The 13,455-nt window shown below is 41.4% G+C and overlaps 1 protein-coding gene across 22 annotated transcripts in view; it reads right to left on the bottom strand.

The window, feature by feature from the left end:
* Positions 1-777: 777 nt before the first annotated feature.
* GTDC1 (glycosyltransferase like domain containing 1) overlaps positions 778-13,455 on the bottom strand; it is a 159,509-nt gene continuing 146,831 nt past the window's right edge. For 19 of the 22 annotated variants that reach the window (XM_072342107.1, XM_072342118.1, XM_072342105.1 and 16 more), the window contains 3 exons: positions 10,163-10,233; positions 9,338-9,429; positions 778-2,172 (listed from right to left, as the gene is read on the bottom strand). In XM_072342107.1, coding sequence (XP_072198208.1) covers positions 2,089-2,172; positions 9,338-9,429; positions 10,163-10,233 — 247 coding nt within the window. In that variant the 3' untranslated portion in view covers positions 778-2,088. The remainder of the gene's footprint in view (positions 2,173-9,337; positions 9,430-10,162; positions 10,234-13,455) is intronic. The other 3 variants (XM_072342102.1, XM_072342111.1, XM_072342110.1) reach the window with 1 other exon arrangement.

The raw sequence follows: 13,455 nt of genomic DNA, 5'->3' as shown, positions 1-13,455 counted from the left end.
TCAGAAGATAATGCAGCATTGCTATTTGTTACTCTATAATTAAAGTTCTGTTATCCTATTATAAAACCTTATTTGCAGGGTAACTGTAAATTACCCCTTCTAACTCTAAGGAAAAATTTTTCCATCAAGACAATGCCTCAGCCACAGCTAGGAATGGTTGAGTACCACTGCTCAGTAAGTAAAGCAAAGTAGGACCTCAGCCTGGAGGAGGTGGGCACCTCCTGTGGCTGGGGCACATACTGCAGGCAGCAGGACTTGCATCCTCAAACCACTGAGAATGGAGTCTCATGGCACAACATGTGCAGCCTGCTTGCCATGAGCCATGGTGTGAGGTCACAGCATCTCCTCTTTCCCTTGCACTGGTTTGGAGAGCAACTTGCTGCAAAAACTGGAGGAAGGAATTCACCCCCGTTGCACCATGCCTCAGTTTCCCCAACAGTAAAAAAAAATAAATCACCTAATTTGTTCTTGCTGGTGCAAGGTGTGTTAGCCTTAGTGAAGACAAGAAGTCCTGCTACTTGTCTCTACCAAATGGGACAACTGAACTCATGCACGTTTCCTAGAGATGACCACTTTCCATTTGGACTCAATGATCTTTAAGGTCTTTTCCAACCTGAGCAATTCTATGATTCTATGTCTACAGCTAGGCTGGGCTTTGATCAAGCAGAAACAGAGAGAAGCCAACAAAGACAAATGATCACTGCAAAATTACAATTCGGCAGTGCCAGAAAAGCATCTGAACACTTACCATTTGCCACTGGATCTCCCATGGGCTTTTGGGGCGGGAACCTGGAACCGTACCTGTCTGTAGAGAGGTCTGGCCATGCTCTACATCACAATGACTTCCTGGGAATCCTCTTCCTGCTTCTTCCCAGAACACAGTTGAAAATCTTGGAATTGTCAGAACATTTTATTACCACTTGCAAAGCAGATTCGACTTCATCAGATAAAGACACAATTGCATTCATTGACTCTGACACAAGGATATGCATACTGATAAACATACAGATAGATGTACACACTTATACATGAATGAGATATGCTAATTAAAAATTGCAGTGGGCACTTTATTAAAAATTTATTGTACAATCTCCATCTTCAAAACATTTTACATCAACAAATATAGAAGCTCGACTGCTGGAATCATAAGTGATTTATCTTTAAAAGACTGGGATGCAAAGATGCTTGATGAACGGCCGTTACATTCCAACTACTACTTTTTATTGGAAGTATTTTGGCTGTTATCTGTTTGTTCACCATCCTTGAGAGAAATAAAACAAGTGTCTCAGCTTTCATTTCATCGGATAGATGGCACCACGTAGCATATTTCCCATGCTAGTTTGAATTACAGCTGTTTATCTTTCAGCTTTCTTTAAGATTAATTAAATGCAAATGTAACTCCGCGAATCATGGGATTACCTGCCAGACCCCTTATTAATACCTTCACTTAAAAACCCCTGTGCCAGAGAGTCATTAATTTGCAAAAAGAAAAGTGCTAAAGCAGCCCTTTGCCTACAAACAATTCCGAGATGGCTGCCCAATTAGTCCGGTAGCACTCGGATCCTCCTTTCAGGCCCTGTGGCCCTTTGAGGACACAATAAGGCTCCAATGATAACCTGGCAACCTAGGTAGAAACCCAGCCAAGTGTGAGCGTTTGAAGCTGCAGCTTGGCTGCCATCGTGTCGGCGAAAAGAAAGAATTCAGGCACCATGTCATCCAGTACAAAGGATAAAAACAGATTCAACCGGAAATTCAATGTGGCACCACATATGGGATACATGAGTGCGGTTATACAACAGGCCACATATTTTTTTTGAACAGTCTCCTGCATGTGATGCCGAGGACATGTGTAACCATCATAACGTCTCTAAGAATCTGTATTTAATTTGAGCTGGGGTGGTGGCAGGGATTGGAGATCTGAAGCCGCCACAGGTTTGTGGCAGATGGCTCTGTGTCAGCTATGACAAGCAGCCAGGCTCGGCTTCCTCTGCAGATTTTCTTTTCTCTCTGATCAGGTAAATATGGGCACACTCTGGAAACTTCCACAATTCTGCCTGAGGCTGCAAGTTTGTGACTTAGCCCCATCTGTCACAAATCTTCCCTCGGTTCTGCTGCGAGCAGAGACCTGAATTTACCACGGAGTGCTGCCCAGGAAAAGCCAGCCATCTCGCCCTACGAGGAAGAGAGCACATGGAGAAACGTGAGCTGCTGGGACATGGAAGGGACCTCTCCAGCCTTGGCAGCACCCAGAACCACTCTTCCTCCGTGCTGACCCCACCACCGCATGCCCAGCGTTGTCCCAGCGCTGTCCCAGCACCGCCCCATACCCTAAAGAAAGATGCAGCTCATTTTCTGGGGAGGTGTATGAGTGATAACTCTGCAAAAGTCTGGGCACTCGTATTTTCAAGGAATAGAACGTGATTCAGTCAACAGTTCCTAAATATGCAGAGACAAAAATCATCATGAGTAGCAAAGTTTTCACATAAAGCAAGATCTTTGCATGAAGAGACAGCACAGAGAGGTGTCAGTAGCACTGCAGTATCTGCTATGATATAACAAACTTCTTTGTTTCTTGTGCCCTACAAGCACGACAGAAATAATCATTTACGCTGCCATTGTTAGATTTCAGGGTTAACCTTTAGAATTCAGTAAGGACAGTCCATCCATATCCTGGTTCAGGATAGCTGCAGCTCAAGCTCACAGTACTGATTGGGCACATATTTTATGTGTGCTCTTAAAATTACCTTAATAAAATTAAGAATTAAAAATCATTTTTTCAGCACAAAATCCGAGGCTCGATGTTCAAGAAAGCAGAGCAATTTGCAGACCCAAATTGTATCAGGTCAGCTTTACTCTGTGACCTGGCTCCTTCTCTCTGTTAGTGAGTATTAGTGAAGAATCAAGGTAGAAAAGCAGCTTGTAGTAATTACTTCCGGAGCTCAACTTTCAGACTCCATCCACCTTTGGAAGCCACCATCAAAAGACAGCGTTGGTCTACAAGAACTGGTTGTGATGAGAAGGCCAATTCAGAGCTATACAATACCCCACAGAAGAGTATTTCCCTGAATGAACCTCTCTGAACAAAGTGTAGTTTCTATTATTGGCCTTTAATAACTCATTTCTTTTCTTCTATCTTTAAACAAAACCATAAATGTCGGATGTGAACTTATGCAAGATACCTTTCCATTGGGAAGGGAAGGTTCAGAACACATGGATCATCCACAACGCTAGGAGAACAGTTTCAGGCTTTATTTCTGTAGGCAGTTTGGATACACTGAAAACCAAAAAGTTTTCATGCTTTTTGCAACTCTTCTTTCAAAGCCATTCACGTTTCCTTTGACTCATTTCTCCATCTACCCTTTCGCAGCGGCTACGGTTCGTCTGCCAGCTTTCATTTACTTTCTAAAACTAAACTGGAAGCTATCTAATATGGTTATAATACAAAGTTCAAAGTCCTGCTGCTTATGCTGAAAGATGCGCACACAACTGCTTTCTTTGTGAACGCTTTCTTCCTGCTCCACAATCGTAGCCAACTTCTATGAACTGCAGGCCAGAATCTTCAGAGAGCTGAAAGCTCCCACATCTATATCTCAAAGAGGAAGAGCAAAGCAAGCCCTGGGAATAGGTGGAGCAGGCACTTCTGCTTCCTGGCAAACAACTCAAGAAGAAGGAGATACTCAACATATGCTGGGACCCAGAATGACCTAGCAGGCAACCCTCACAGTCCCTGATAGACCATTGCCTCTACTGTGAGCGGTCACACAAGCTAGCAGAACTCGCTCCACTGAAGCTCTTTCTGGACTTGCATACAGCTTGTGGACATTAGGTTGACCCAAAATTAATAAATGGGTCCCATGGTCCAGAAGAGATTTCTGCCTCCTAAGCTAGTTAGATCCTTGACTATGACAGCGTTATCTATAGGAATGAAAAATGTGAAGACTTCAGTCTAGCCTGGATACGGGCCTGAGCAATTTAATCCACCTTACTTTGAAGCTGGCCCTGCTTTGAGCAGAGGATGAACCAGATGATTTCCAGAGGTCCCTTCCTAAATTACCCCACAGTCTGCTAATCAAAATAAGTATTCAACACTTTCTTCTACATAAAAAATCTCGATTTCATACATCTTACTTAGAATCTTATATCTATCCTACTTGGGACCATTCATAAGCAGCAGTTCCTAGCAATGATAGAGATAGATAATGCAACACGCTGTGCTCCAGAGTTCCTAGCTGTTACAACCTTCTCCTACAGGCTATGAAAAGCAGAGCTAGGCCATCTCTGAAACCCCTTTAAATCACACTTGCTGGAAATGGAGCATCATGAGAAGTTGTCCAGAGAGGTGGTGGATGCCCCATTCATGGAGACATCCAAGGTCAGGCTGGTTGGGGGCTCCAAGCACCTGAGGGGGGTTGGACCAGATGGCCTTTAAAGGTCTCTTCCAACTCAAATGATTTTACGATTCTACCATTCTACGAACATACCTGTTTTATACTTGTGCTTCCAACCTGCCCACTTGCACCTAATATCAACCAGGTAGATGCCTCTTTTTGTCTCTGCAAACTTGCTCTACAGCTGAATGGAAAGTCAGCAGGATAGATGGAAATACTTGCACTATTCATGCAGGCTGTAAAGCTCTAAATTAACTTTATCAGCTCGGGACAAAAGATCTGGAGAACACTGTAAGCAAACATCTGCTCAATATACATTCACGGTTGAAAAGTAAACAGTGTGTTTGGCTCCATAAGGAGCAGGTTGAAAATTATCGCAGAGTACAACACATCACATAAATTGATGGCATGGCCTAGAATACTCTGTAAAGTAATGATCACACCAGCACAAAAACAGCTCTCAAGCATCAGAATGGCTTGAATGATAGCAGATAAGAACATAAACATGGAATAACATTCACGAAGAGAGACTGAAAAGACCAGGATACTGTAAGTGTTTGACAAATGTTTACACAATAATGAATGATATGGAAAAGATGGAGCGAGAGCTTCTGCTTCCAGGCAAACAGATCTAGAACAAGGAGACACTCAATGCACGTAAAGGTGTGGAGCTGGGGAAGGCAAAGCTTGGAATGCTGTCTGCAAACACACTCTTGTTTTGCTGCAGAGAGTCATGAAAAGTCAAGGGCAGAGATCTCCCAGGGCCTGAATGTCAAACAGAGACTACTATGTAGCATGGAAACACTCAATAGTAAAAGAAGATTATGAAAGATTATAAAATCTCCAACTCCAGGGCTAAGACCAATCTTTAATTCTAAAAGACCAAGAGAAGACCTTTAATACCCTATTTCTACCTGTGTCAGCCTTCTCCCAAAAATCTGATTCTCGCCACTATTGGAAACATGGTATTAAACTAAGCACATGACATGCTGATCCAGAGTGGCAGTTACCATCCCTACAGAAAAATGCCTTTTCCTAGAGTTCTGCTAGGGAGTGGGGAAGTGAGAGGGCAGACTCATCATTCCTGGCTCTTATAAGGCCTGTGCAAGAACTATGAAGAACTACTGCTCCAGGCAACAGGGCCAGCCCACACTAACCTCAGTGAGCTGGCTGAGGGCAGCTGCATGCAGGTGCAACAAGTTGCTGGGGATGCCTTTTGCCAACTAGCTGTGCCCAGATATCAGAGGTGGACCAGAAGGAAAAGAAGAGAAGAGAAGAGAAGAGAAGAGAGGAGAGGAGAGGAGAGGAGAGGAGAGGAGAGGAGAGGAGAGGAGAGGAGAGGAGAGGAGAGGAGAGGAGAGGAGAGGAGAGGAGAGGAGAGGAGAGGAGAGAAAAGAAAAGAAAAGAAAAGAAAAGAAAAGAAAAGAAAAGAAAAGAAAAGAAAAGAAAAGAAAAGAAAAGGAAGGTTTGTTAGTTTTGTTAGAATTGCCCTTTTCAGGCAAATCTTGAGACTGGAACAATTCAGATGTCTAAGGTCTAACTGGGATCTTAATTTGATTTTACAGCAGTTTAATCCCTTTGAATTCAGCACGGTTCTTTATCTTCTACAGTGGTGTAAGAAGGAAAAAAAAATCACACCATGTGTCTTTTCATAGGCAGGTGAGCTTCTGTAGTGTGATGGAAATGAGAAGATGAATGTCAGAAAGTGGGCCAAATTCTTTTCTCTGTTAAACAAGCATGAGTGAGAGTAGGATTTTTCTGCAGGAACTGAAGCTGACAGCATGTCAACCAGCACTCATTCAGCTGGGAGGGCTGGGAGAGATTATTTAAAGTTGTCAGCTCCTTCCATGCCTGGCTTTTGGCAACTCTTCTTGTCCCTTTCCACTGTATAATCTTTATACATGCTGTTTTAAATTAAGAAACTGAAGTGAGGGAACTGAAAGGTAAACTTAAAGAAAATAATGCAGAAACAAATGCTTTGCCCTATATATATATATATATACTTATATATATCTTTTTTTTTTTTGCAAGGGAGCTTGCAAATACTGACAGGTCTTGTGGTGTGTTCCAGTGGAAACTGATGCCCTGTTGTTCATATTGGCTTCAATTTGGCACTTAATTTAGCAACCACAAATACCCAGAACCAAAGAGGAACTTTTGATTCCTTCAAACTAGAACAAATAATTGATAACAAACGCCGTTTGCTTTCCATGAATCTTGAGCCTCTCTTAACGACTGGTAGAAGGCAGTGTGGAAGTGCAAATGAACCAGCCCCAGTGCTGTGAGAATACGCAGGGTAAGCAATGTGTCATTTGGAAAGCCTTTCGTAGGTGCTTACATTATGGACATTTTTAAAAGTCTGCCAGCATGAATGGAATTAAGCTATTACAGTTTAATACGTGGGTCTGTGCACTGTCATGGGGATATTCGCTGTGTCTGGCTCCCTAACCTGGCTGCCCTGCTGCCATTCATCTTCCTTTTGCCCCAAACTTTGCTGCACAAGCACTGAGGACAACCGGAGGAATAACTGCCTGCTTAATGAGACTGCTGTCTAATTATTATGGATATCCTCAGTAATAAAACAACAACAGTATGTAAAAAGATAACTCAAAGTACTTCTGATGATGATTGCTTTCTGATCTATAAAGCAGAATCTCTAAGCAATAAAGAACAGCATTATTTGCTTGTTTTTTTTTTGTCATGACTGCACAGCTACTGTATGGACTTAGGCAGGGAGCAAGGCAGGAAGGTTTTCTGGAAGAGAAGGAGCCAACTGGCACATACTGCTGTATAGTATACAACATTATACCGATCTGAAGAAAGTGGAAGTGCTGCATACCCTTCATGGTTTCACTCTCTCCAGCTTCGTTAAAAGAAGCATAATTCCACCTCTAATTCCATTAGCAACACATACCTAAGCTAGCACTTCTCTAGGAGGTTTCAGGGACAGTTTCAGGGCAAAATACAGACTTAGTGTACGTGGGTGTAGGTACAAAAGACAACTCTAACAGCATTCTCAGAGCTGATCCAAAGCCTATTAAAGACAACAGGATCCCTCCCCTGGTATTCACAGGTATTGGATTAGTCCCTTGACTCAATTTAAAACGATCCCCACTCAGTGCAGTTGCTACCTGTTGTACCTAGGGCACAATGAAGCACAAGTCTGCCTATGAGGGACAGGATCGGCACCCATAGGGTAATTCTTCCATGGACACCCTGCCTGCTAACAATCCCAAGGGATGTTTGTTGGTTCTTATTTTTGAAGAAGGGCATCCTTAAAGCAGATTGGTTATTTTGCTCACGGGGCTCACGTGCACACCGTTCCCCACACCGCATTTGAAACCCATGCTATTTAACATCAGTATTTGTTCTGCTGCTATTCCCATTTTTGGTGTGCCAGCTTTGGTTTTCTTTAGGAGCTGGGGCTGCACATGTGCAGAGAAGATCCCAAACTATTTGCTGGACTGGAAGCATGGGGAAATGTTAAGGCAGACGGTTAAGGACTGTTTACCCGTCGTAGCCACCATGTATAACTACACAACACTATTGACTCCAGAAGTAATGCTGAGCACTGGAAGTGTTCAGTCAGCATTTTAAACTATTATGAGCTACCTTCTGAACCATTGCCAAGTTAATAGACAATGAAAGATAATGAGCTTGAAATTGGGTGTTAAATTGCATTTTTGGTTCTCTCTTTTTTTCTTGAAGTTTAACTGTTTCCTGCAGAAACGACATCATCTTTGATGTGTCATTATGTAAATGTCTATTTTTAGGTCACAAAAGGAGTCAGTCTGGGGCTAAACTCTCACTCCTGCTCCATGTGTGTGCAGAAGGGCGGGGAGGCAGATGAGACACAGAGAGACCACAGCTTCTGGTCCTCAGGGGAACGCAGAGAGGTGAGAACAGCATGGGGAAGGCAATGACTCGACTTGCTCAGTAACAGCATGCGGGGTGGCTACAGTGCTGCAGGAGGGCGTGCTTTTGCACTGCACCAGTAGCACATGAGCTCCCTTGAAGGACCGAATGCAGACTGTTATAGATTCTACATGAAGCACCTTTGTCACAAAGGGGTGACTTGCATCTGCTCTGATCACAGCATGTCCAGCATTTACAGCTGCAACTGAGCAGAGCAAGCTTACACATTAGCATGCAGACAATGGCGGCGCTTTTCTAACAGCAGCATCGTGTAACAATATGTTTTTACTGAAATAATGTACAATTCAGTGTTGTATGTAACTTGAGATGAGTGGGACTCCTAGCAATATCAATCCACACCTTAAAACTGGGAAAGTCAGGCCAGCATGGAACGCTTGATCAAAACTGGAACAGAACACCTACAACCAAACATGGTATTTTCTCCAGATAAATAAGGGAAAAGAACAGCACATGATAAATACTAGGACATCGTGCTTCTAATAAAGTGCTAATATAGTCACAGTCATCAAAAGAATTCTGGTATCTCCTGAAGGCAGAGAAACCTTACCTGATGATACCCAGCACCTGCACATTTTGAGGAGCTAAGATTAAATTAGGATAGGAAGGTAGGTTTATCCTCATTAGTATAATTGTAGGATCTTTCTTTTATTTTCCTTTTAGACTAATGAGTTACATTAATCCAGGTTCATTTTTATAAGCCTCTCGGGTCCCAATGTAAAGGACAGTCATTTTAGAAAACAATAAATTAAAAAATAAATAAATAAAAAAAGCATGTAGCATGCATTAAGTGCACGTATTTCATAAGACCTGGGTTAATACAACCGGCATCTAGTTTAATTAATCCTTGTTAGTGTAACGACTAATATCCCTCCCTAGCATGTTTCCTTTAAACATTACTATGTTAATTAAATGTTGTTGTTTTAAGGGTTGGTTGTTGTTTTGTTGTTGTTTTTTTTTTTGCCTTTGTACTTCAATATGGCATTATATCATGTAAAACTCTTCCCAACAACTACCTTATAGAGATGTTTCCTTACAATATCTGGTCTCTTGCAGAAATTCTGAAGCCTTTTAAAAAGCTGTTCAGGTGTAGAATACAGATATTCAGCTGCAGGAAAAACAGATACATTTTTAATGAAACAAAAACCTCAAAGCACACACTCGATATTAGTCACTTTACTAATTAAAAATGCATATTGCTCTGTGCCGCCTCGTGTTTTACATTATTTAAGCATGATTTTATAAGGTTACCTCAGCTCACAAGGATGTTTAATGCTAAATAAGACTGTGTAGTTGTGCTGTTTAGACATCTCCTTTGGGTGATTAAAATACATTATTCTAATGTAACACAATGCATATGTGATACATTTAGTGATGAGATTTTTCAAAGAACTGGTACTACATTAGCGTGTATCCCATATCGCGGTTGCATACTATTAAGTATTAAATTGTTTAAATAATTTGGTGTGATTTTCAGGCCTCCATTTTTTTTTTTGGTTTTTTCTTCTTCTTTTTTTTTTCACCCCCCCATATCTCAAAAAAAAATCTGCAAACCATTGCAGCGTCGCTGACCTTAGAACAGAAATCTATCATTATGGGTTGTGTATGCTAACAATGAAGAATGCTATTTCAAAACTCGCTTTTGTGTTATCTTAAAAGAACAGATGGCAAATATAAACTTCTTCTAATGTATTAAAACACATAAAATTCTCCTTAACACTAACATGTCGGCTTGCCAAATAAACAATTGCTTTTGCTCGAGTTTATACTCAAAACTTTTACATTTTAGCACGCATCACGTATCGCTTTTCAACCAAAAGTGTGTGCAGCAAAGCAGCTACCTGGGAAGATCTCCGGGTACACCAAGGCCTTGGGACACAACGGGTAACAGCCGCAATGCACCGCTTCCACCCTGAAAGTTAAAAGCAATCAAAAGATGAGCACGACATCAGCGAGCCAAAAACTTCCTTTGGTGCAGGACCACGGAGGTTGACTGCACGTAGCATGAGTAAAACATTTTCCTGCTCAGCAGCGCAATCCTTCTAAATGCCAAAGTTGCTCTTTTGAAAGAAAATTTTATTGATCATATGAATTACATAGAACAGAACAGTGAGCATATGTTTTGTTCGCTGAATAAATCAAAGCGCAGCTCTGCATTTTTTTGTTTTTTAAATACTGCTTAACACATTTTATAATCAGCAGACAGACACATGTAACAACATGGTGAAGTATGGACGGCTTCTCTTAATAATGCTGCAGAGAAATGAGGGCATCCGTGCACGTCTCTATGGGTGTGTGGCCGTAGAGATGCTGCCATCTCACACTCGGACTCCAAAGGCTGCAATTAAACAGCCCCAGGAACAGCGTGCAGCACGCTTTGGGCTGGGATATTTAGTGTAAGCATGAGCTTCAGATCGCTCCCTTGCTTTAGCAGGATGCAAACCTTTTGTAACAAATACCAATGAGGTCCCCCTGCGACGCTCTGAGGGTTTGTTTTTTCCTAGGACTGATTTCCATATCTGCCCTAACATCGAGCCCAAATATTTTGGAATTGTGACACAATGGCACAAAGTTTCCTAGCAGCGACTCCAAGAAAAGCTATCCCATTCCTGCCTGCATTTTAATAGCACAATGGGTTAAGGCATCAAGTTTGCAGTTTATTTTTTTTGCATAATGACCACTGATGTGACATAATGTCCCCCCGAAGATACAACTGTAATTTCTGCTGGCCAGAAATTACACACCGAAATTCAAAACACTTCTTTAAATATGTTTATTTGATGAGAGGCTTTGAATTTCCTCCAACATGTTGACCATACGAGGGCTTTATTTTTAGCTTCACTTTCCTTCGGTCCCTGGGAAAGATCTGAAATCTTGTCAGCCTTCACCTTTCATTCTCGGGGACAACCTAAAAGGCTTTTGCTACATTCACGTGCACGTTGGCTTTATTACAGGCACCCAGGCCAGTAAGCACCAAACCCTGCTTCCTTTAGCTAGACTCCGTTCTAAGGAGCCAAAAAGTTAAATAAGGAATATCACATCCAGCCCTCATGCTAGAAAACTACGCATATCCAGAGAGCCCAAAGATATATTCCCCCTGCAAATGCTTTTGCTAAGCAATGACTGCTGGTTTTTACATAAACTTTTAGATTTTGTAATTTATGTGCCTTCTTTTTTAAATAACATATGCACTTCAGATTGCATTTTAAACATTAACAACAATTTCAAAGTGTACATCGTCTAGCACTATATCTTTTTTTTTTTTCTTTTTTTTCTTTTTTTTTTTCTTTTTTTTTACCAAAGGGAAATGTTTCTGATGTGTGATTTAATTGATGATTTCAGCTCTTAAATATTGTGTCATATGTCAAAGCAAATAGATTTTTAAAGTTTTCTCTAATCTAGGGGGAAAAAAAAAGGAAAAGGAAAAAAAAAAAAGAGCGAAACTGTGGACATTTCAGTAATAGCTCAGATCACAAAGTTATGTTAAAATATTTGCTTTATAATCGCATCGCCTGCATGAAGGAAAGAGCAGCTCCCTCCAATGAAACTGCAGGCCAAGACGTGGTCTGAGTCACCGCTTGTGCACACAGCTCCGCTCTACAAGAAACCTCTATCAGGATCATGAATTACTCAAGTCTGAACTCAGGGCTGCTGGAGCACACCGGCTGCAACTTAAACTCTGCAATTCTTTCCAGCTAAACCTATACGCAGAATGCCTACCTTTCTGCACCCAGGTTTGCCCGTGTTCCCTGACAGCTTGCCCTGCAGTGCAATAATTCCTGCTGTGAGCATCCCCTCATTGCCCAGACCTATCGATGTCTTGGTTGCAGAGGCTGGCTGAGGCTGAGCAGGGACAGGGAAGCTTCCTCGCCTCCACACCTCCCTGCCTTGCTCCTGAGGAGCATCACATCACAACAAGCACGCAACGCTTCTTCATTTCAATCCTTAAGCGCTCCTAGTTAAATCATAAACAGAGTTCCAATTGATCTATTGTTAAAATGGCTAGTAAATGACCTTTTTATTCCAATTAACAAATCATCTGCTAAATCTATGAATCTTAATATTCAGATCTATTCACTTCAATTCATACAATTTATCTGCAAATAGTTGTTGGGCTTTTGATTCTAAATATAATTAGCTGATAATTTTGCTTGGCTGAATTACTTTTCTGGAGGGCCTGCTAAGGCTCTCAGCCGCATTATCTAGCAATAATGAATCTGATAGGTGAAATTTTTTACTGTAATGAGGATGAGACACAGTTGTGACACCTGAGTCTAGTAATAACAGAAGACTGCTAATTATCGACAGCACTTTTTTGTGTGATGCACAGAGAGAAAAAAAAATCCCTCATTATTAAAAAATAAAAAGTTACAATTATAAGTGACACCGGAGGAGAGTAAATAAAATGGAGTGATTAAAACATTGCTGCTTTAAGGGTGTTTTTAATTAAGTGGAAATGCTAATGTTGTCATACTTAGCAGATGGGATTAAAATTAGTTATTGTAAGTAACTCATATTTTATGTTATGGTTTCCACAGCATGTCTACAAGATCTAAGAAAGTGATACATTCCATAAGACATTTAAAAAATGAAATTCTCATAGTCTTTACAGCTCATAATAATGAACATAATGAATAAACTATCGAAAAAAAATGCTGCCAAGCGTTTTACCATAGTGACTTAACTAGCATGGAATGCAACCATAATGTACTGGGCTGCTGGAGTCACGCTGCTGGCCTGCCTTTGTCTTTTGCTGATTGTTGCAGTTCTGATTTCCTTCACACTCGACAGTAACAGAAGTTTGGTGTTTGGGCAGGCATCCAGCATCAAGTGTGGTGTCAAGAAGGTACAGCTTTGGTGCAAGGAGAGATGATGACCACCCACCAAGGTGATGTTCTAAACGAAAGCACAGGATGCATCGTGTAACTGCAGATAAAAACCTAATTGCACACTTTCTCCTACTTTATTTGTGTAAAATTTTCCATCTGCTACATCTAAAGATGTCTAAACTGTTAGTATCAAACCTGCATTCAGCTGCCAGCTGTGCACATTAAGGATTGCAAAACACTAAGTAAATGAGGCAGCATAAAACCAAGTAGTACTGGTCCATCTGCCCAGTACTAGTAGGGACCCC

The sequence above is a fragment of the Excalfactoria chinensis genome, chromosome 7 (assembly GCF_039878825.1).
Source record: "Excalfactoria chinensis isolate bCotChi1 chromosome 7, bCotChi1.hap2, whole genome shotgun sequence".
Lineage (NCBI taxonomy): Eukaryota > Metazoa > Chordata > Aves > Galliformes > Phasianidae > Excalfactoria > Excalfactoria chinensis.
Note: the sequence above shows the minus strand (reverse complement) of the source record. Positions and strands in the feature narration are given on the sequence as shown.